Genomic DNA, 22,966 nt, shown 5'->3' on the forward strand with positions numbered 1-22,966 from the left:
AATGAGAGAGACAGAGAGTAGTAAAAGTAGATTTACAGGACATTTTTTACAGAAAAAATGTAAAATTTTGATGATTTTATTAAAATAAGTGAAATAAAAATTAAGTGATTATGAAATTTGTGCTGGATTAGGAGTGCATCCTCTAAACAGGAGAATAATAAATATGAAAATATTGTGGATGTAATTGGGTGTGTAGACTTTAATTTGGAAATTAACTCAATGAAAATCAGCCACATTGGTTAAATTTTAGCAGAATGTAAAAGTGAGAAAGTAAAAGTGCTTAACTTGATTTATAATCAAACTATCTAGTAGTGAAATAACTTTTAGATCAACATCTGAAACAACAAATAAGGAGTTTTTTTAGTGTCTTGGTGATTTTTGTTCACTAGTGAGCCATGAATAAAACTCATCCTTCAGAAATGCATTATTTTACCTGAAATATCCTGAATGAGTTACCAGTTATGAGGCCTCATGCTCCTAAAGATTCAGTATTTAGTGTTATACAATATCTGCCATATTGTGAATACCTGTTTATTTTCAGAAAAAAATTATTGCTCTCTTTTAACTGAAAGTCAGAATAAGGCAGATAAAGAAAAAACAGCTTTTGGCTTTTTTAAAGTATTACTCCTTATTAAAAATCTCCAGACTCATAGAAATGTACTGCTTTACTTTCTTTGTTTTAAGAGATCAGTATTGAATGGTCCACAGACTGTTAATGGTACACTTGGAAGCTTTTACACCAAGAGACAAATCTTAATGTCCTATCAGCCAGGAAAGAGGGCTCCTTCACCTTGCTGGGGAGTGGAAAGTGAGCCTGTATTAGCTGAGGCTGTAATCCAGGGATACACTTGTGATTTAGGAAAGACAGGGAGGCACACTGCTCATCTCAAACTCCCTGGAGCCTGCCAAGTTGGCTGTGGTGAGTTCTGGCAAGCAGCAGCACCTGGGCTGGGGTGCAGATGGAAAAGGGAGACCCAACACTCTGCAGGTATTTCTAGCATTTTTCTCTGCCATTCTTCAAGGACTTCTGCCTCTCTTACTGCCACACCAGTGTTTAGAGTCTCAAGCAATATTTGCTCCCAGAGCAACTTGGCTGTAGGATTTGGGCAATGAAGTGCGATTTTATCATTGCTGTTCTCAGACTGAACAAATAGTATTTTAACCTAGTATCCAATTGATGTTTAATTCCTTATTACAGTTGGGGTGGACCACATGACTTATGAATACAGCTGTGGGAAACATTTTAAGGAACTTTCTTGTTTTGGTTGAAATTGCCTGTTTTTCAGAGATTTCACAGAGTTGGCTTGTGTTTGAAAAAACAAAGTCACATCAGGAATCAAACAGATCTACTGAAAGACTGCTGTTGTTTGTTTATTTGTTTGCTTGTCTGTGGCTAACATATCTAGCTCCTCAAGAGACTATGGAGGGGTAAAGAGGCTGGAAAGTCTCAGCTCCCACACTGTTGGGCTTGGACTTCAGTTTTTAGAGGCTTCCAAAGCCCCGAAAGTCAGACCACCCCAGAGCTGGGCAGGGAATGGAAATTCTGCTTCAGAGGGAATTTCAGCAACAAAAACCTACATATTTCTCCAAACTGGAACTAAATCAGATATCAAAAACTTCAAATATCCTGCCAAATAAAGTTACTGTCCTGGGCTTAACTTCTTGCTATGATTTTAGAGTCTATTTTTGAATAATTTGTTCATGAATTTATCCTGGTTTTTGTTCCTATGCATCTAAATATCATGGCTGTTTTTGTCCAAGTGAGAACTGCACAGTCAGACCATTACTAATCATGGAACTGTAGAATTATAGAGTGGTTTGGGTTAGAAGTGACCCATGTGCAATCTAATAAATAGTAATTGGAATCTTCAGGAATGTATCTTGAGAACCTTATGCACAGAGCATAATCTGAGCCCAGTACTGACATGACCCCTGCTTTTAGTTGCCTGGCCTTAGAGCTCAGGGAGTCCCTCATACTACCTGGGAGGTGAAGGGTCATCCTGTGGTCCTGGAGAGCAGGAAAGGTCCTCTAGATGGGATGCATGGTAAGCCACTTACCTCAGGTGATGTTGGGAGAAGCCTGTAGTTCAGTAGTATCACTAACCCATTCCTTTTCCAGATATTATCAAAATTTCAAACAGTGGAATAGAAGATTTTTAGGAGCAAAAGGGTATTTTCTCTGTTTCCCAGTGTCTGTAACAGAAGGTAGTGGTGGAAAAGCTTTATTCACAAAACTACTGAGCAAAGCAGAGTTACACATAAAAGCAGAGTGGAGAGAGGTCTTCACTGGGCTTTGTATTCACATGACAATAGCAACTGGACTGGAGAAGTTTAAAGCCTCCTCATGCATATTTTTTTTCCCCTGCAGGAACAAGTTTGCAGTTTTTTCACTGACGTTGAGATAAAATAGCATGATTTAATGAGCAGTGTAATGAAACTAAGTTTTCTGCACAATTTTATCCTGTCTGCTCTTTGCATCTCCCTTCCCTGTAATTCTTTTTTCTTTTCCTTGTCTTTATTTTCCCTTGCTTGCAATACAGCCTGCTGTTTCTTACCGTGACTTCTTTTGGTATCTTCATTTATCTCCAGGTATCCCACAGAGCAATGCTCTGATCTTCCTTCCACATGCCATCCCTGTTGATTTGGGGCAGCAGGTGCGAGGGTAGACTGGGATTGCAGGCTCTCCCAAGATCCAGAGCCTGACTTCTCCCTTCCATCACACTTCCCAGCCACCATCTCTCACAAAACATGCCAGAATGCAGCCCTGAGGACTTTGAGCCCTGAGGCAGGTTGTTGTTGTACCCATTTGTTTAAAAAAGTTGTTAGGACAGACTGCAGGGTAGATCAGCAGTGAAGCTGTATTAAACACGTCACACAGACAATCTGCCTCCTCCCGGAGAATATCTTTATGTTCTAACAGTGCTCCCACAGAAACCCCTTTCCACACGACTAGTACAAGTACTAATTGTCAAATCTTGCATCATCTTGACCCATATGTGACATTGTTCTCCCCTTTCTTCCATGCTGTTGGCAGCATGACCCAGGTGCAGTGCTGCCGCAGCCAGCTGGAGAAGCAGTCCTGTTCCGACGGGGTTGAATTTGCCAACGTGCGTGAGGAGTGTGACTCACATATTGCCAAAAACTCCACCTGTGAAGCCGAATACTTCAAGGTGAGACTCTGAGATACTCCTATTTGTCTCTAAAAAGTGGAATTGAGGTTATTTAGGGTTGACCTTGATGGTTATTAGACTTGGTTTGCTGCACACAGTTTTTTCCCCACCTGCACCTCGTGTCTCTGTTAAGGTTGTTTGCTTTGTCCTTCTCTTTGAGAAATGGAGCCCTGTTTAGCAAAGCAGACTGTCACATTGCATTTTAGCTGAGGCAGAGGGGAGAATGCAAAAGGGTGGAAAATCTTGAATGATTAATTGGCCATGAAACTACTTTTGCATGAAAAGAGGACATCAGTGTGCTAGTGATGGATGGGTGAGAAACTCAGACACATTTCAGACTTCAGCTTTCACTAAAGCACTGTGGCCTAAGGTCAGGCTCACTGGTTTTCAATACTGGTAGTCCAAAGGGGTAGGACTGAAGCTAATCCTCTCAGGGTACTTATAATTCCAGGTTGCGTAAGTGTTCTAATTTAACATGACTTTGATTTACAACTGGATGGAGAGATCTGTAAGCCTGTGATACCAGCATCTGATAGCAGAATAAAAGTGCCTGTTGTTGGCATCTGCAATTGATCTGTGCCCTGCCCTCCACCTTTATTACTGTCTTTGTCCCTCTCGACCTGGAAGGAGCATATTCATACCTTTCTTCAGCATATTTTTGGAAGAAAGTTCCATCAGTAAGATCATGACCTTGACCATGAACCATGACCATGAACAGCTTTGGTCCTGATATGGAGTTCTTTCCATGGTGATGACAACAGATGAGAGGGATCTTAGCTCTTCCCACTGCTTCAAGATGCTGAATGGCTCTTCCAGTTAAAATCAAACAAACTGCAGAGGATGGCAGACAGTGCCTGACTGACAAGTTTCATATTCTAGAAAGTGCTGGCTTGATCTGCTTCTGTCAGTGGGATGCCACTGATTACAGGGCTGGGAAGTAACCCAGAAAGAAAACCCATGCTAATGAGGCTGGGTTCTCCTGAGTCTGTCCACATGTGCAGTTTTACCTTGTCCCACGGTGGACCATGTCTCCCAGAGGGGCCATGCATCACTTGTTGATAATGTCCAGGGAATGCCCTGGTCTTGGCACAGGAATTCCTGTGTGCAGCCTTTACTGCTGGGAGGCACATCCCCCTCGATCTGAATGTGGCACAAAATAGTATTCCACCCTCTGTGTCAATATTTTGAAGGGCTCTGAGCAGATGGACAAGGACTGATGGTGAGGACTCTGCAGATCCAAGTGCTTGTTACCAAAGGCAGGATTTTAGCAGCTGTACTGTTTTAACCACATGCCATAGGACAATGCTAAACCAGAATGCAGCTCTTCAAGGAAACCCACTTACCCACCAATTGCCTGATGTTTCCCTGTGTAGGCTTGTCAGCATGAGGAAGAAGACTTAATGGTATTTTTGTAAACAGCCAGACTTCTTTAAAGATGGCAGATTTTGATAGTGACAGTTTTATTATTAAACAAATTGGACTGGGCCTTGATCTCTGGCCCTGAGAAGAAATGGCTCAGCACAGCTGTCACGTAGCTGCTGTCCTTCCCCTGCCACACACAGTGCAGGAGGGCTGTGCTGGCCTCAGAACACACTTCAGCCTTGTCTGATGGAGTGTTACTTGCCATTAGAGCTTGCTGATATTTCAGCATTACAGGTGATTGTGGGGTAATGCCCTGAGCCTACATTCTGCCCCTGTTTAATTTACTGGTAAAAACATAGTCTGAATTAATTAATCTTCGTGAGACACATTCTGCCCTGCTACTCCCTAGCAGGAATATCCTACACCTAACAACTTCACTGAGGTAGGAGTATCCTTAAAGGTAATCTCTGATCCATGGTGGACATGGTGATCATAAAGTGACTTATTATCTAATACCAGTGAATAATTCAACATTTCTTCTGTTGACTACATTTTGAATTTGATCACCTTGAGACATACAACATCTGGAAGTTGTGCCTTGCTGTGGTAAGCAAACTTGAATCTCATTTTGCCTAAGTTGGTCCATTTTTTTAGCTCAGGTCATGTCTCTTGGATCTTTTTTGTCTCCTTCAAGGAAGCAGAAAGAATGATTAATTCAGTCAGAAGGATTAATTACAGCCCTTTGCAACAAATGGGGCAGCTAATCTTTCCTTTGAATCCAAAACTTGGGATTGGAAAGGAGATAAAAAGACTTAATTTTGAAAATATTTGCCTTAGATTTTACACATAACACAATAGGCATAGAAAATGATCAGCAGAATTTTCTCTTCTGGTTATTTGGAAGAACAGTTTTTCTAGCCTTGGAGGGAAAAAAAAAGGATGCCAAATGAATGATTAATATCTAAAATCTTCATCAAAAGAAAGCAATCTATTTCTAGATGTGATGCTGGTACATGAGATGTAGCAATTATTTTCTGGAAGTATGTACCACAACAGCCCTGCAGAAAGGAGTGCAGCTTCTAGAAATTTGACTACCTTTTTTGGCATTTGGACATTTTCCCCAAAATTTGTCATAGGTACTTTTCAAAGTCTGAGATATGTCCTTATCTCAGAAGTTTTGTCATGAATACTTTTGATTGTGTGTAGCAGGTGAGCACAAAAGTTTCATTGCTTGGACTGTTGAAAATATTTTAAATTTTTGTTTATCTGTTTAAAAGTTCTGGAAAATTCCTCTGAGTTACTAGTGGGTTTTTGGTTACCATCTAACAGATTTCAGCAAGGGAGAGACCTCTTGTGGACAGATACCAAAAGCAGTGTTACTACAGGATTCACACCAAAACTGACTACTTAAATCTAAACATAAATAATAAGAAATATTGTAAAACAGTTGTAAACTTTACATAATCAAGAGACCTTATTCATCTAAGGAACTTCAGGTGCTTCCTAATCATACCAAAAATAAACCTTCAAATTTCTCACATGTAACTTTACTCCTTTATTCCTTTCTGTTAGAAAGCAGCCAAGGGACTTCAGGTAGGACACAGCTGTCTACTCTCTATTCAAACATGAGGAGCAAGGCACAGCTTTGAAGCTGTGTGGGATTTTGCTAATGCCAGGGTAAAAAAGTTTGATATTATTGGAGTGACTTAAGAAGCAGAGGCTTACAGGCAGTGAAAGGCTATAATAACAACTTGATTGTTAGGTTGTACCATCCATGAAAGCAGTGATGCTAATCTAGCAAATAAGTAAATGGTCATCACAACTTGATTCCAGGCAACTGGCAGCATTTGGAAAATGGCTGCAAACACCTCATGAACTAAACTAATATGAAGGTTACACTGCACTCCTGACTAAAGGATCAAAGGCTTTCAGAACAGGCCAATAGCCAGGAAAATGGCTGTGTGAAAGGAAACATTGAAATGAATTATAGCAGGATCATGCTAGTGGTAATTCCATGCTACTTTGGAATGTACCAATGTCTTGGGATTCCAGAATGCCCCATGGGTGTGAGCTAAAGTTGCCTTATCACTGCTGTGCTGGTCCCTTTCTGTAGTGGGAGAACTGAAAGTAAAGGTGACTTTCCAAGTTCACAGGTGAAATATGTGAATATGTGGAGCCATGTCAAGGTCTACAGAGTCCTGAATTTGCTCTTTATCAGCTTCTCCATCTTCCTTCGTGAGTCAGTCATGAAATGTTGGCTTTTGAGATTACCAGTGTAGAAGCTGTGAGGGTCAGTAGGAAAATTCAGTTATGATAAACACCAGTTGTTGTGGTTAGACACTAAACAAACACCAGAAACCCATGAAAGTGTCTCACTTGCCCTCCTATGCCACAGCTGGGCAGAGGAGAGTAAAATTTAGTAAAGGGCTCATGAATTAAGGACTGGGAGAAAAATACTCCAAGGGAAAAAAAGGCTTGGCTTAGAGGTACAATGTGAATTTATTACTAACAAAATCAGAGGAGGATAATGAGTAGTAAAATAACCCCTTAAAACAACCTTTGTTCCCCCAATCCCTCCCTTCTTCCCACTGACAGCACAGAGGGACAGGTGGGGGTTTGGTCAGTTCATCACCCAAGGCTTTCTTCCACTGCTCAGGGAGAGGAGTCCTTCCCCTGTGAGACCGTGGGGTCCCTTCCCACAGGAGACAGTTCTCCATGAACTTCTCCAGCGTGGTTCCAATCTCATGAGCAGCAGTGCTCCCAAAACTGCTGCAACGTGAGTCCCTCCCATGGGCAAACAATCCTCCCAAAACTGCTGCAGCGTGGGTCTCTCTTCCCATGGGGTGCATCCTCCAAGGACAGGCTGCTCCAGCCTGGAAGCAGGGCCCCCTCTCTGCACTGGGTCTCCCACTGGATCACAGCCTCCTCCAGGCATCCACCTGCTCCAGTGTGGGCACCTCCCCCAGGGGCTGTGGGTGGATCTCTGCACCCCCCATGGATCCCCAGGGGCTGTGGGTGGATCTCTGCACCCCCCATGGATCCCCAGGGGCTGTGGGTGGATCTCTGCATTCCCCATGGATCCCCAGGGGCTGTGGGTGGATCTCTGCATTCCCTGTGGATCTCCTTGGGCTGCAGGGGCACAGCTGCTTCATCACCACGGCCTGCAGAGACATCTCAGCTCTGGTGCCTGAAGCACCTCCTGCCCCTCCTTCTGCACTGACCTTGGTGTCTCCACGTTGTTTCCCTCACATGTTCTCACCTCCTCCTCCTGTCTATCTGGAATTAAAACTTCCCCACTACCTTTGTTTTGATTTTCTTCTAAGTGTGTTATCACAGAGGCGTTACCAACCATCTCTCACTGGCCCAGCCTTGGCCAGCAGCATGACCATCTTCAGAGCCATCAGGGATTGGCTCTGCTGGATGTGGTGGAAGCTTCCAGCAGCTTCTCACAGAAACAACTTCTGTGGCCCCCCTGTTACCAAAAACCAGGCTGTGCAAAACCAACACACCAGTTAAGAAAACACTTGACATTTTCCATCTCTCAATCATTTTGGCTGAGGTATAGAAACATAAATTATTCTCATTACCAAGATGTTAAATCAAGATGTATTGTGCACAGTTAGAATAAACACAGGCTGGATCAAATAGTTCAGGGCACACAATTATGGAAATTGAAGATAAAGTGTTTTACAGGTATTGCAAGATTTAGCCAGTTCCGTACTTGAAGTTTCACATGAGTTAGAGACAGGTTTTTCAATTTTCAGATGGCTCAACCTGAAAGAAATAAGGAACAGTAGGCTATTTAACACTTCAAAAAGGGCAAAATTAATGATCACTCTTAAAAAAGTCAAGAGAAACTCTGTAACTCCCTTTATGAACAACCTGTGACAAGATAAAGAAGTAGCCTGAGTCTTCCAGCAAATGCTAGTGAGGATATCAAATTTATATGATGTCAAAATTTGTCAAGGCATCAGTCTATTCAATAACTTAAATAAAATTTGGTTATCAAAAATATGCAGGTTTAAGTCAAGTAATGAATCTTTAGCTCAAATTCATTTTTTGTCTTCTAATTTATGGTTGAGAAATATTGTCACATTTAAGAACATTGAGAAGGATGCCTCAGGAAATTGCTTGATATGTTAGAATAAATATTGAGAAATATTGCAATCATCAAGGGTTTATTTCTAAAGTCATCCAAAAATGTCAGAAAAGGTGGCATTATTCCAGACATAATAGGATGAAATTGGAGCATCTGCCACTGGATGGAAGTATTTGGAGAAACTAGTAAAAAAGTGGGTAGTAGGAACCACCTCACCTAACAAGAGAAAATAAGGGAAAACATGTCTCCTAGAGATTGGGAGGGTGTGAAAACAGCACCCCAGGAGACGAGGCCAGGAGAGGGGAGTTCCAGCCCTATAGCAGCCTGCAGCACAGAAAAGTTTTTGTTGTGTATTTAATGATATCATATAAAATGGAATACTTACATGTTTTAGGATGCTGTTACTATCTTGCCTTCATGTTGCTCTAAGTTTTAAAAGTGCCGTTCAGTTCAGGGAGAAAAACATGTAACTTCTTACAAGGGAAAACGTAAAAAAAATTCTTAAAACTTAAGAATATAGGCAAGGATAGACATCTCAAAGTCATGAAAAGCATTTCATAGCTGCCCTCTTTTCAGCATGTGTGGTGCTTAAAGCATCAAGCTATAGAATTTAAGCATCAAGCCATAGAAATTTAGTTGAAAGTTTCATTACTTTATATCCATCTGTTCTGTTTAATGGTGCAGGAAATTTTCTTCAAGCAAAATAGAGTCTGGAAGAGTAACAAAACTAGTAAAAAAAGCTTAAATCTGTTTTCATGTGACAGTAGCAATTGGCAGACACCAGTTCCAGAGAATCAAAAACTTTTGCTGCTTTCTGACAGCAAGGCAGAAAACTGAACAAATCAGCAGCATCTTCTCTATTTAAAATAAAAGAAGCTTCCATGGGATTAACTTGTCCTGTCCTTGCTTCTGTGGTGTATTCCAGGGTTGCAGTTCAGCAGGTCTCAAAGAGGCAGAAAATGTGTTACTCCTGGAAGCCATGTCAGGACAGTGATGCTTTTAAATAATGTCTGACTATGCTTTTCAGAGTAAAATCCTCTTTATGATCTACTAGCACAAACCTTGGATGAGGTGTGCTTGTTTATTCAAGGAGGAAATTGAGTAAGCAGCTCCAGTCAAACTGAGCCTTGCACTTCATTGAATGTATCCCATTTTAATTAAACTGGACACAAATGGGCAGCAGGGGTGTGAAGAGTCCTGACTTTTGGCTGGAGATTGAACTCAAGCTGTGTGGGTGGGGAGTGATGAAATCCCATATACACGTGGGGAGTGCTGTGGTCTTCCACATCAGCTTGCACACACCTTCACACATGCAGAGAGCTGGACCCAGGTTCTGTGCTTGGCCAGATGCATTGCATCCACAGCAGGTTAAGAAATTTGAGCCCAAGTATACCAGGAGTTCTTAAAGAGTTTGCAGAAAATTTTCCATCAGTTCCAAGGTGAGATAACTGCTGACATCATTGTCAAGGCTCATGTTACTTTGACTTTGTTAATATTTTCATTTTCTTTTTAACAGACATGCTGTAACTGTTGTTTGCTGGGAAAGGCTGCCCAACTTCGAGGACAGAGTTGTGAACCCAACCCAAAGATAGGATATCAGTGTGGAATTGTCTTCAGAACTTGCTGTGGGAAAGGTCAAGAAGGCATTGATCTGTCCATCAGTGATTATGCTCCTAAAAAGGAGCCAGGTATTTTATTGCATACTTAGAAGAGTGAGACACAAAATGATACAGGGTACAAAGAGTGTTTTCACTTTAAATTATTTCTGTTAGAATTCCTCTAATGTGACATCTCATCTCAGCAATTTAATGATGCATGTTTTGGAGCTCATGTTTTTGGCTAGTGATACCTGAAAGGCTGTTGTTAAAAATAAGGAAAGAGGTCACTTAGTTTCTGGTATCAGAATTTAAATGTATGAGAGCTTATTTTGGCAACTAATAATCTTATCCTAGAAGCTGAATATTAGCTATAAATTAGTTTTAATGGCATTTTTCCCACTGATAAATGCTTAATTAAAAGGAAAATCAACAAACAATTGAAAATTTGTTGAAATTGCTAGAGGGCTTTTGCCAGCTCAGCAGAATGCAAATGTTGCCATTATGTCAGAGGTAAATGCCCACAAACCAGGGGTTTTTGAAATGCCTATAGTATCTGGGACAACTGAAGATCTACAGGAAGTGTGGAGCCTGTTTCTTTTGATATTACCAAAAAAGAGGGTTACGTAGATGGCAGCAGCTCTTGACACCCTTCTCTATACCTAATCCACAGAGCTGAAGAGGATGAATGTGTTCAGATTGACCCTTATAGACTGTTTTTCCCCCCCTTTTTCACTTAGCACAAAGACCTGAAGCTGCAGACAAGTCATGCTGTGTGGTGTTGCCCCCTTCATGGGCCACCGAGCACTGCAAGTGTGCCATCTGGCTGGCAGATCACAAACAACAGATTTTGGGGGACATCATCCCATCAATCATTTAAACACAAGCCCCATCACAAAAGCTTGCACTGGTCTGCTTGAGCCAGCATGTTATCAGACTTGTTCCAGGTCTTTCAAGCCTGTCTTGTCTCAGTGTCCCCCTTATCAGGTAACATCCAGAAATGCCCTTTTGGGTGGTTTCTGTGTGTGTGCTGTTGTCTCAGGAGGGGAACTGCCCCTGTCCATTGGCACTGGCTGAGGTGACTGGATTAGCAGATCCCTTGTACTCAGACATCTCTGCTAATAACAGAAATTTGCATACTCAATGTACCTGTATGGCATGAGAAATACATCATCCATGAGAACTGTGGGCACGGTGTAGAGAATTTCCCTGCTTGCCTTTGTGGGCAAGTGGCACACACAACAGCCATTGGTATGGTTATTGTGGCACACACCAGAGCCACTGTGCATTGCAAAGCTGGGGCTGTGTCCACATGCAGGGCAGGGCAATGTTCTCATCATTCAACTAAGAAACAAGCAGGTGTTTGAACATACATCAAATAACACTGTTGACAATAAAAAAATGCCTGCAGAAAGGCACAACAAATAACACAAATAGACATTTTGGTTCATGGTGAAGGGGACATGAGGCTCCATTTTGCAAGGCAGATTTTTGGACTAGAACCTTGGGTTTGTTGTGCCACAGCAGTGCATCAAGGGCATTCTGCTGCAGGGGTAAGGCAAGCTGGCTCTCAAAATCACATAAAGTGTTGTCCACAGGTTGAACTTGATGGTCTTGGAGGTCTTTTCCAGCCTAACTAATTTTGTGATCTCTGCTGTTGTGTCCCCAGAAGCCTGTACAAAATCCAGCCAGACTTGGCCAAACTGATTTAATCAGCTCTGCATAATTGAAATGTGCCCCTATGGCTTGAGGATTCAGTGAACTAACCCAGCCTCATGCCATTGCACAAACATTGCTTTCACATCCTCTCTGCATCACTTGCTTGTAAGTGACTGCTGGTGGAATAGGCTGATGGGCAGTCACTGAAACAAGCCTAAGTTTCCTAGTCAATAAGCAGAGCATTTTGGGATTGTGTTTTTGCACACTACCAACCTACCTTTTCCCCTGTGTTCAAAGTAGTGGGGTTGGAAAAAATCCATTAGCTGGTTCTTTGGGGAAGCAGTGGGTTCAGGATGTGTTTGGCCCTTGTATGTCCTCATGTGGAGAGAATGGGCTCTTGGGATACGTACATGTGGCAGGAGCATCACAGATCAAAACTCTCCAATGTGTATATTTGAAAGAATGCCATAAGTATGTGCCCAAAAACTTAGGTGTGGACTTCTTTTTGAAATGAAGTCTAAATAAATAACTGAGGTTAATCTGGTTTTCATTAAATCTCTGAGCACCCCAAGCTACTACAAAGTCAGTGGAAGCCAAGCATGCCTCAACAACATGCCTTATGAAAATGAGGTTAAGCTTTGGTTAAAACTCTGACATTAAGAATCTGCATTTGAAAATCTCAGTCCATATATAATCTATGATCACGGTGTGACTTTCATATTGAATCAGTCAGATGGAAAATGCCCCATGGCCATGTGCCTTTGAAGGTCAAATTTAAGCAAGAAATAGCTGTAAAATATGTAAATAATGATTATTAATTTTGTTCTAGTTTGTCCAAAACCCTGGTGTGAGTTCTATCCCATGCACACAGTGTTTTACCTTGCGAAGAAAAGTGCTTTCTCCTCTAATGCCTATCTCCCCTCTTTTTAGCTGAAATTTCAAAGGAGGAACTAGACCAAGAAGATCCTTATCTGCATGATGGCTGCAGAGGTGAGTCAGGTGACTAGTCCTGCTAGCCAGCTCTTTTGTGATTGCTTTCAATAAAGTGAAGCCAAATTAGATCTAGAGATTACCCAAAGCCTTTTGCCTAGGATAGTTATGGGTAAAAAAACACGAGGAAGAGCCTTTCCAAAGAGTAATGGGCCATTATGTGATTCCTAAATAGTTACTAAATACAGGGGAGGCATTGTCTCTCACAGTGGAGTCTGTCCTATCCAACTGAAGCTGACGCAATGCATTTAACTTCTACTTAAGTTCTAGTGGGTAATAGAAGTGTCACCCTTGAACCTCTGGAGTACTTTCGATTCTTCAGAAAATGGTGATCCTAAATTAAATATGTGCATCTTTTATTCTTCTCTTGGTGCTTGATTATCATGGTGATTGAATATGAAATTAAACTTGTTTCTGTTTGAGATGCATCACCTGAAAAAAAGGAAGACAAAAGTTGCTATAGTCCTGATTAGTCATGCTGCTCTGACTCTTTAAAAACATGCATTTGGAATATTGCTCTGCTAATATTGCTTGTCACATGTGATTTACATGTCTATAAACCTAAGCCAGCAGTGATTCATTGTTTTCTGCCAGCATTTCAGAACTCAGAAACGTATTTAGGATAAAATCAATTTAATAGGCTTATATTCCAGTTGCAAAATTATTTACTGTGCTCCATGTTCTACAGCTGTTACACTCTGGAGAGAATGGGAATATCTATCAGGTCATTAGTGAACCAGAGTCAACAGTGCCTCTCCAACAGCAAATCCAGTTGCTGATTAAGAGAGATGACATAGAAATATGTGTTACATATTTTCCTAGCATTATTTCTTCATGTAATCAGTTGTTGTATTTCTTAATCAGCTGCCTGCGGGAGATGGATTGGTATTGCTCATTGCCAATTGGTGGTTCTGTCTACAGCATATTTTCTGATAAATTTGGCATGCCAAAAGTACTTGTAATTTTTTGAACAGGGGAAACTGAAATTTCCTAGGCAATGGAACTTCCAGCAATTTGTTTTGGAGCACCTTCATGTTACATGGGGAAATTAATTCTGTTCATCTAACACTTCCACTACAGGTTTTACTGTGTCAGGATGGAGCTCACAGTATTAGCAGAGATTCAGAGAGCAGAGGCTGTTGATCTCAACCACAAAACTATGGTTCCACCTGATTTTCAGTTCCCACCTAATTTTCAGTGATTTAATGGCCCTGTCCTCATTAGAAATTGTTGTACTTAAAAATTATTTATAATATATAATTATTTATAATGTAGCTGCAATTGCTCACATGGATTGTGCCTATCTCAAACCTCTTGTTTAATACCTATCCAGCCATTCTAAAAAACAGGACATGGGTTCTGTTAGTGCTAAGGATATCTGCAGCCTTACAACAAATATTTGGTTTTGGAAATATATAACCTTTTCTTTATTTTTAGAATATGAAACATTTTTAATATTCATCTCTTTTTTAACAAGATCAGAAAGTTTTCTTAAAGATAAGCCAAATTTTGTGTAAATTCTATGTAGTATTCTCTTTCTGTTTGTCAGGATAACCCTTCTTGTATACATTTTTAGAGCTTTCAGTGCTTAGCCCTTTCTTTCTTGTGTATATGTGTATTAACTTCTTTTCTAAATAAATCAAGTGTCCTGTAAATTAATGGTTTGTTTCAGTTTCTATGAAGAGCCTCTTAATTAAATAAGACCTTGTAACATATCCATTAGGTGGTGGTCCCTGCTCTCAGCAGTGCAGAGACACAGGATCCAGTTACGTCTGCTCCTGCTTTGTTGGCTATCAGCTTCAACCAGATGGTATCACCTGTGAAGGTAAAAGAAATAAAGCCATTGTTTCGATTATAAACATTCTTGTGTTAAAATAGCAAGAATAGATACAAAAATACCCAGAGAGAAGAGACCAGAACATGCTTATGTCAGCTAGGGAAAGAGGTGAAGTCATAAAAAGTTGATTTGAATAGAGTGCTGAAATGAGAATTGTGGGAAGATGAAATTAAGGAGGGTCAGGGGAAAAGGTGGAGAATTTAGAATGGAGAAGAGACAGAGTTTGAATGTTTTGCTGTGAATAAAACCAAAATAGAATACCTATTCTCTCTTGTGAAAGTGGATTGTTATTGATAAGGCAGACAAAATAAATAGAGTAGGATTCTTTAGCATGTTAAGGACAGAACTGACAGTAATGATTAATGTTCTAGATTCCATGAGTGGCATGGGAATTGTCAAGGATTGTTAGTTTCTCCCAGAAGAACTGGTTCTTTCACACCCCCCCCACCTCTTGAGTGTGGTCATACACTGAACAGGCTCCCAGGAATGGTCACAGCTCCAAAGCTGCCAGAGCTCCAGGAGCGTTTGGACAGTGTTCTCAGGCACAGGAGGGGATTGAGGGGTGTCTGTGCAGAGCCAGGAGCTGGAGTGGATGATCCCTATGGATCCACCCCAATTCAACATATTCTAATCTGTGACATCAAATGAAATGGGCTGGGATAGAGGTGGATTTGACTTCAGGCCATTTGGTTCTGAGCTAGTGAGCCCAGGCTCCTTGTTGCTGAGGGATATGAGCCCTTCTAGGGCACAGTTCACCTTGCCCATCCTGCATAGCTATTCAAGGATGACGAGTGCTCCAGATGAAGAGCACCTTTTTCTGTCAGTGACTGGAAATGGAGTCTTAAGTGGCTTAGATACAAACTCCAGAATATAAAATAAATATTGGTGACTGGTCAGATTAACACTAACCTAGCTGGACATACGAAAAGGAAGAGCTTTTACATTTAATACACATGGATGTCAGATTTTCTTGTGCATTCAAAGTTAGAATGAAAAAAATTCACAAAGGAAATGTCTATCAGTAGCTGTGAAGTATAAAATCCAACTTGGCTCAGGGAGTCCCTAATCCATATATTGGTGGGATGCAGAGCAAGGCGAGGATTTCTGAAAGTTTACCTCATTCATATAGTCACTATTATCTGACCATGAAATCACTAAGTTTGGAAAAGACACTTAAGATCATTGAGTCCAACATAAACCAAATACTGCCAACTCCACTAGCAGACCATGTCTACACATCCTACCTCTAACAACCTTAGACATGTCTGGAGACATCATGTACTGCTAGACTCAATCAGATGATGACTCTTTGCTTTCACTCAGTTGACTTTCCTCTTCTTAAGTACAGTGAATCAGTGAGTCCTGGAACCAACAGGGTCCAAATCTCTTTGCTGGTTCATGTCCTGGCAACAGCTGTGTAGTGGGATGTGAGGCCAAATCCACACCATTGTATTCTGATGCTCAGAGGAGTGCCTGGTTGGAGGTGTGCCCATAGCTAGCCTTCAGATTCTTCTCTTCCCATCTTCATGCTTCTTATTTACTCTCTCTTATTTCTTTTTAAATAATTTTGCATGCTGTAGATATTAACGAATGTATCACTGGGACACACAACTGTGGGATTGGACAAACCTGTGTCAATACATTAGGATCCTTCCGCTGTCAGCGGGACACGAGCTGCGGAACTGGTTATGAGCTAACAGATGACAGTCGTTGCAAAGGTATGTCCTGTGCAGAGAAACTAAAATCTTCCAGGCTTAAGTTAAAAATGAAGCACATCATCATGTTGTGCTCTTTGGCTTTTGGTAAATACACATGTAATTGAGACATACACACTTCAAGGACAGCAGTTTTTCCACCTATTGCCTTGCAGATTACCATGCAGCTGGGGGCTGCTGCAGAGACTTCCAGGAGAGATAACTCTATTTCACATTGGCAATTTGTGTTGCATGTTAGGAGCTGGTCTGGTGACCAAAACCAGTGATTATGAAGGCCCAGAACTCACACTATGCACAATACCCTGGAGATTATTTCTGGCTAGCTCCAGTCTGGTATGCTGATTTGATTGCTCATGAGTGAGTGGAGTGCCTAAGTCCTGCTCTTGGAGCATAAATAATGGTTTAGATGCACCTGAATGAATCAGGTTTGCACATTCTGGAGTGTGAACCAAAGTGTGGCAAGTGGAGAAACCAGGTGATTCAGTTTGGAAATGTGAAGGTAGATGCATCTTTAGAAAAAGAAAGTAAGCTTTTATCCTAAGGAAGTTACAAAGGGATTAATTTCTTAATCACAGCATCCCTAGGGATTTAAAAATGTAAAGAGGCTAAAACCACACGAACATAACAGTCTTTCTTACTAAAAAAGTTACTTATTTCAAGTTCCATCTAGCTTAAAGAATGCTGTCATGTGCATCTGTAACTTCACCTGGCATGCTGCATTTACAGAAATATAAATTAGCAGCTAACCCCGGTTGATGTGGAATTGGTTTTCACTAATGAGAAAGTCTGTTCTGCCTAAGCTTAGAATGGTTTATAAGTAAATATAAATGTAGTAAATGAGTAAATTAACTCAACTGAAATTTTAGGTAAGGTTTTACAGTAGGAACTGATCAGTGGTTTATAAATAGATTAAATAAAAAAGCTGATGAGCAAACTCCAGTGCAAAACCTGCAGAATATCAGGCAAGGTTTTTTGAAAGTATCATCGTGTAACTGTGGTCCCTTTGAAGTAACACTTCTGGTGGTTTGAATGACATCAGACTTAGGCCAACAAATAGCTTGCTGGCAAGTATTAACATATTTTCCTGTTGATAAAAAGGAGTACAGATAGTAAATTATACCCACCACTTATGTTAGAAAGTTCTTATCTGGGTAAGATATGTTAATAACATTATTTATTAATGTTATGTTAATAGTGATAAAAATTAAAAATGAATAAGATTCATGTATGGTTTTTAAATGCCAGGTAACATGACTGAGTTGTGCTACATGTAGATTCCTGCTGAACCCAGTTCAGTATTAACCCAGCCTAAAATTCAAATGGTGTCCAAACTCATTTTTTAAGTCCCACAAAACTCTAGGGCTACTTTTGTATCAACTGCATGAATGAGAAAGCTGACGTATCCTGTTGCTGGAGGGTTTCTGTATTTTGATAGCTTTAGGAGATTTCATCCCATTTCCAGGTGGCAAACACTAAATTTTAGTTGCTTTATGTAGACAAGACTACATTAGTGAATGAAGCTTCATTTGCCATTGTCTCCTTTATCTGCTTTACATGAACAAGAATTTATTCACAAGTATTTATTGTTTATTCTGAACAGGAGTAGAATATTAAAGTAAGCAGAAGTCATATTTATGTGCATTTTAAAGCATGATAATGCAGGGATATTGCAAGCCTTAATATGGATGGAAATCAAGGCAAATTAATTCACTTATGAAAGAAATGAACAATATCTGCATTGGATCTAAATTAAAATTAAAATTGCACTTGGGTAATTAAATCTTCCTGACTTCAAAGCTAAGCACACTGCTGAATCAAGGCTGAGCAGTGCTGAATGTGGTGCTTTAGGTACTCTATAATAGCCTTGAATCATTTAGTTGTGAGAACTAAACTTGTAAAGCATAATGTGCACAGACACACCCCTATATATAAGATTAATCATAAAATCATAAAAAAATCTTAACCTACCTGGTTTTACTGAGATCTTTTTTGAGGTAGTAAGTCAGATTGATCCTAGATCACAGAATTCCAGGAAGATATGCTGAAGTTTAATCTATGTGATGATTTTAACTATGTCTTATGTTTTAAATGTAATTAAAAACCTGTCAAATTCCTGCTAACAATTTTTTTTTTGTGGTGTACCAGATATTGACGAATGTGAGACTGGTACTCATAACTGCCCCCCCGATTTTATCTGTCAGAATACTCCAGGATCTTTCCGCTGCCGACCCAAGCTACAGTGCATGAGTGGGTTTATACAAGATGCACTAGGCAACTGTATTGGTAAGGCATGTTCTTATCTTGGGAAATGCTCAGGTGTTGCCTGGGAGAAAAGTTGTGGTTTCACTGAGTGGGCTCTGAGCTGCTCAAGCTATCCTTCATCTGTGCATGCATTGCTCTTTCCTTGATCCCACAGGTAAGAGGGACAGATGAAAGCCATTTAAATAAAAGACTTAAATATTAGATCGCTATATTTAATGAGATTGCATTACCTAAGGTGGTTAGCTGCTTAAGGCTTTGGGTGTTTTATCTGAAACAAAATTTGTAAAAATTGTGATATATTTTATCTAACTCTATCCAAAAGGCTTTAGCTAAGGCTTTGTGTAGAAAGCTGACATCCTCTGCAACACCCTTTGGTGTTAGTCTGCTTGGTTTTACAGGCATGTAGGTCTTCCCAGACCTGTCCCACATTGCAGCCTATCAATAATCTTATTGTGTATGAGAAAGACGGGAAAGTTATATCATACTGTGGAGAGGAGTTTTACTTTGAAGGCTGATGACAATCTTGTCAGGCCAATGCATTTTTTCCAAGACTTCCCAAAACCAGAATTATATCCTGCATATAAATGCATTAAAATGACTGGTTTCCAGCAGACTCTTTATGGATTTGTCTAATGTGACCTACAAATCTATCAGTTATTCCCTTGAGTATTATTTTCAAGTCTCAACTCAACTTTTAATTCCCCCATTGGCGTAGCAAGTCTTGGACTTGTGGAACTGGCCAAGCAGCAGCGGCTGCCAAGTTGCACTCATTACCAGCCCCTTGTTCTCCTGTAGTGTTGAAATCTGACACTGGAAACAGACTGAAAACAAAACTGCAGCCTTTAAAATGAGGGGGGGCCAGTGCCTGTGCACAGCAAACCCTTTGAAGGTGTACACCTGCCACAGGTAGTGCCAGGTCCGTGGCAGCTTTTGATTAACTTGCTGTTGTGGGCATCAGTAAAGCCACATCAGTTTGCAGCAAGCCAGTGGCTCATAAAATACATTTGCTCAAAATATTTAGGCAGTTTCATAGCCTAACTTTACACACGGGGAACAAAATGCTGCTCTGTGTGAAGCTGAGGGGATTTTGTTGTTGGATTTGTGACTCTGATCATCCTGTAGAAGCTAAGAGCTCAATCAGAACTCAGAGAGAGAACCAGTTAAGCTAGTGAATTGAATTGCTGATTAGCTCTTTTTATGTTTAGCAGAGAATTTTAAAGGCTTTGAAACAAATACAAGATCTACACCAATTTCCACTGCTTTTCTGTGGTATCAATGGCTTTTGTACCTCCCAGTCTTCACTCTAGAAGCATTCTATCAGTGAAGCTAAATGTCATGAACAGTTTTCTCCCACAGGCAGAACTTTTCTCTGAAGGGTTATATAATGAGAGCATCTTACCTTAAACTTCTTGAGACTGGAAAAAGTTACACTGACTTGTGCTCTTGTAGATATCAACGAGTGTCTGAGTACCAACATGCCGTGCCCAGCTGGGCAGATCTGTATTAACACTGATGGCTCCTTTACCTGCCAGCGAATCTCACCCAGCTGTGGCCGAGGTTACCACCTCAATGAAGATGGAACAAGATGTGTAGGTGAGTGACAGTCGGGAAGAAAAAGCAGTTCTAAGAGAATAGCTCACATATATAATTTATGTTTACCAGTTTTTTGCGCTTTGCCTAGGTTTTTATCATTCCCACAGTCAATTCTTGATCCTGTTCTTTCCCTCATGGCAGTGCCAGCAAGTGAAGAATGACAAGCATCCACCCTCTGTCCTTCATAAAACTCATGAAACCCTACATTTTGAGAAGAGGAGTAATGATTATCAGCCCCCATAAATAGCATTGGCTGTGACTGCATCAATGGAACAAGGCTGTGTGGTCCCAAATCTCCTTAGTACAGAGAGATAACACAGGCTCAATTTAATGCCCTACAGAAGCCATTCAAAAAGCACTGAAAGACATTTGGCTGGCTTTTAGCTGAGGTGGTTTTTGCAAAGAGAGGCATTTTTGTATGTGTTTTCAATTTCTGTGAGTGGCTAATCAAAGCACTACTGATGACTCTGGATCTCAGACATCTTAGACTAGATGAAGATCTGATCCACAAATACTGAGTATGCATAATAAAACAATTTTGCACCTAAATTCCTCCAAAGATTGCCTGGTTACTTCATCGCTTTCCTCCCAAGTCCATCAACATTAAAGACACCTTAGAGCTAACCTGCTTTGGTACAAATAGTTTGGATTTGTGACTCTGATCTTATAAAACCTGAGAGAAGGATAACAGCTTGTTTTCTGTTTCAAAATACTTTATAAACACCAGGGGACAAAAAAATATGTTAACTTGTTGCTGTTCTCTCAATTTGCATATTCAGAAGTGTACTTCAAATCACTTTTTGTTTTAGATGTGGATGAGTGCTCATCCTCTAACCAGCCCTGTGGAGAAGGACACGTTTGTATCAATGCCCCAGGCAATTACCGCTGTGAGTGCAAGGCTGGCTATACTTTTGATGTCATCAGTAGGACATGTATTGGTAAGTTACAGCATCAGACTAAATACTTGCAGCCATGGCACTTACAGAGTGATCCTGTGTAAAGAATGTTACTGCTCTCTGCATGCCCTCTGTCATCAGAATGTAAAATTGACTGCTAAATTATTTGGCTGACTCTAAAGCCATATTAACGAACTGCTGATACTTCAAAGGAAGCTCTGTTAGTATTGTCTACATGTTATCTGCTATCCTGTTAAAAGGTGTGAGAGTGTGTGTAATTGTTTTCTGTGATATTTTTATAAGTGAAAGATTGCTTTGGAAGATCAAAGCAACTTTCTTCTGTATAGATCTAATCCAATTATACTCTGGGGGGAGCTTCTAAATAAGCATTTTGAGGATTTCTTCTCTCTTTATTATGAAATTTAAATCTGGAAAAGAACAATTAAACTTTTATAACTACATTCTTGTCCAGACTGGTACCACAGTGAGCCAGCCAATCCACAGACCTCTCTGTGTGTTCATCATTGCAGATATCAATGAATGCAGACGCTACCCAGGCCGCCTCTGTGCTCACAAGTGTGAGAACACTCCTGGTTCCTACTACTGCACTTGCACCATGGGCTTCAAACTTTCAGCTGATGGTAGATCCTGTGAAGGTACGGCTGTCAATGCTTTGGTTATGGAGTGTGAGAAACAGCTCATTGCTCTTTCAGCTGTTTTTTATTTTAGCTTGCAAGGCTGCACTGGAATGGCACAAGAAATCATCACAGTGCAGTCTCTTTGATTACATAAACGCTGCTGCTCTTAGTCGAGGCTGCTATAGCCCACAGCTTGAATATATCGCCCTTAGACTGCCTCATCTGACAGGAAAAGATGACAGAGCCTCAAACTGCGCCAGGGAGGCTCAGGCTGGACATCAGGGAGACTTTCTTCCCTGAAAGGGTGGTCAGACATCAGAAGGGGCTTCCCAGGGAGGTGGTGGAGCCCCGCTCCTGAAGGTGTCTGAGGAACACCTGGATGTGGCACTAAGTGCTCCCATCTGTGGTGACAAGGTGGGGCTTGCTCACAGGCTGGACCCGATGGTCTTGGATGTATTTTCCAACCTGAATGGTTCTGTGATTCTGTGATGCAGAGGTGTATGGGTCTGCATTTCTTGCACTTTGAAGGGTGGCTCAACTCAATCAGGTTCAAAACCTTCAAAAAACCAGCCTTGCTGATATCCAGACACATAAGTGGTGGCCTAAACATTCCCTCCCAGTCTCACACCTTGAAATGCAGTAGGAAATTACAGCACAGTGCAGATTAACCTATATTGCCAGACCCTGTTAAAAGCAACACTCAGAGACCCCTATTTCCAGCTTAATCAGTGATGTATGCCATCCCTTTTTAATATAAAAATAACAAAAAACCTTCTAAAATGTTGTCTTATTCCAATATTAGGAGTGAAGAATATTGCAAGAAATTTGGGGTTCAGGTTTATAACTTTGCATTTCAGATTTGAATGAGTGTGAGAACAACCCCTGTAGTCAAGAGTGTGCCAATGTGTACGGCTCCTACCAGTGCTATTGCCGCCGTGGATTCCAGCTCAGTGACATCGATGGCATTTCGTGTGAAGGTGAGACCCATGGCACTGCAGGGAGAGAGACGTTGGGTGGGCATTTCTTATTGTTGCTGTAACAAACATGAGCAATTCCACATAATTTTTTCATTTAAATATTTGAGTCTCTTTGGTTTTTTCTTGTGAGACTGTATTCAATGAAGGTCTCCCACCCATGTCCTTTTCCAGAG

At 40.8% G+C, this 22,966-nt stretch overlaps 1 protein-coding gene across 2 annotated transcripts in view; it reads left to right on the top strand.

Annotated features, from left to right (window-relative positions):
* Window positions 1-22,966, top strand: part of FBLN1 (fibulin 1) — a 79,088-nt gene that overhangs the window by 20,524 nt on the left and 35,598 nt on the right. For both annotated transcript variants that reach the window (XM_088055790.1, XM_005526997.3), the window contains exons 3-12: window positions 3,035-3,170; window positions 10,148-10,319; window positions 12,816-12,875; window positions 14,599-14,700; window positions 16,293-16,430; window positions 18,573-18,710; window positions 20,139-20,282; window positions 21,092-21,220; window positions 21,709-21,834; window positions 22,674-22,793. In XM_088055790.1, coding sequence (XP_087911916.1) covers window positions 3,035-3,170; window positions 10,148-10,319; window positions 12,816-12,875; window positions 14,599-14,700; window positions 16,293-16,430; window positions 18,573-18,710; window positions 20,139-20,282; window positions 21,092-21,220; window positions 21,709-21,834; window positions 22,674-22,793 — 1,265 coding nt within the window. The remainder of the gene's footprint in view (window positions 1-3,034; window positions 3,171-10,147; window positions 10,320-12,815; window positions 12,876-14,598; window positions 14,701-16,292; window positions 16,431-18,572; window positions 18,711-20,138; window positions 20,283-21,091; window positions 21,221-21,708; window positions 21,835-22,673; window positions 22,794-22,966) is intronic.

The sequence above is a fragment of the Pseudopodoces humilis genome, chromosome 5, assembly GCF_049639895.1.
Source record: "Pseudopodoces humilis isolate 2021_Gansu_Grassland_sample_001 chromosome 5, ASM4963989v1, whole genome shotgun sequence".
NCBI classification, from domain to species: Eukaryota; Metazoa; Chordata; class Aves; order Passeriformes; family Paridae; genus Pseudopodoces; species Pseudopodoces humilis.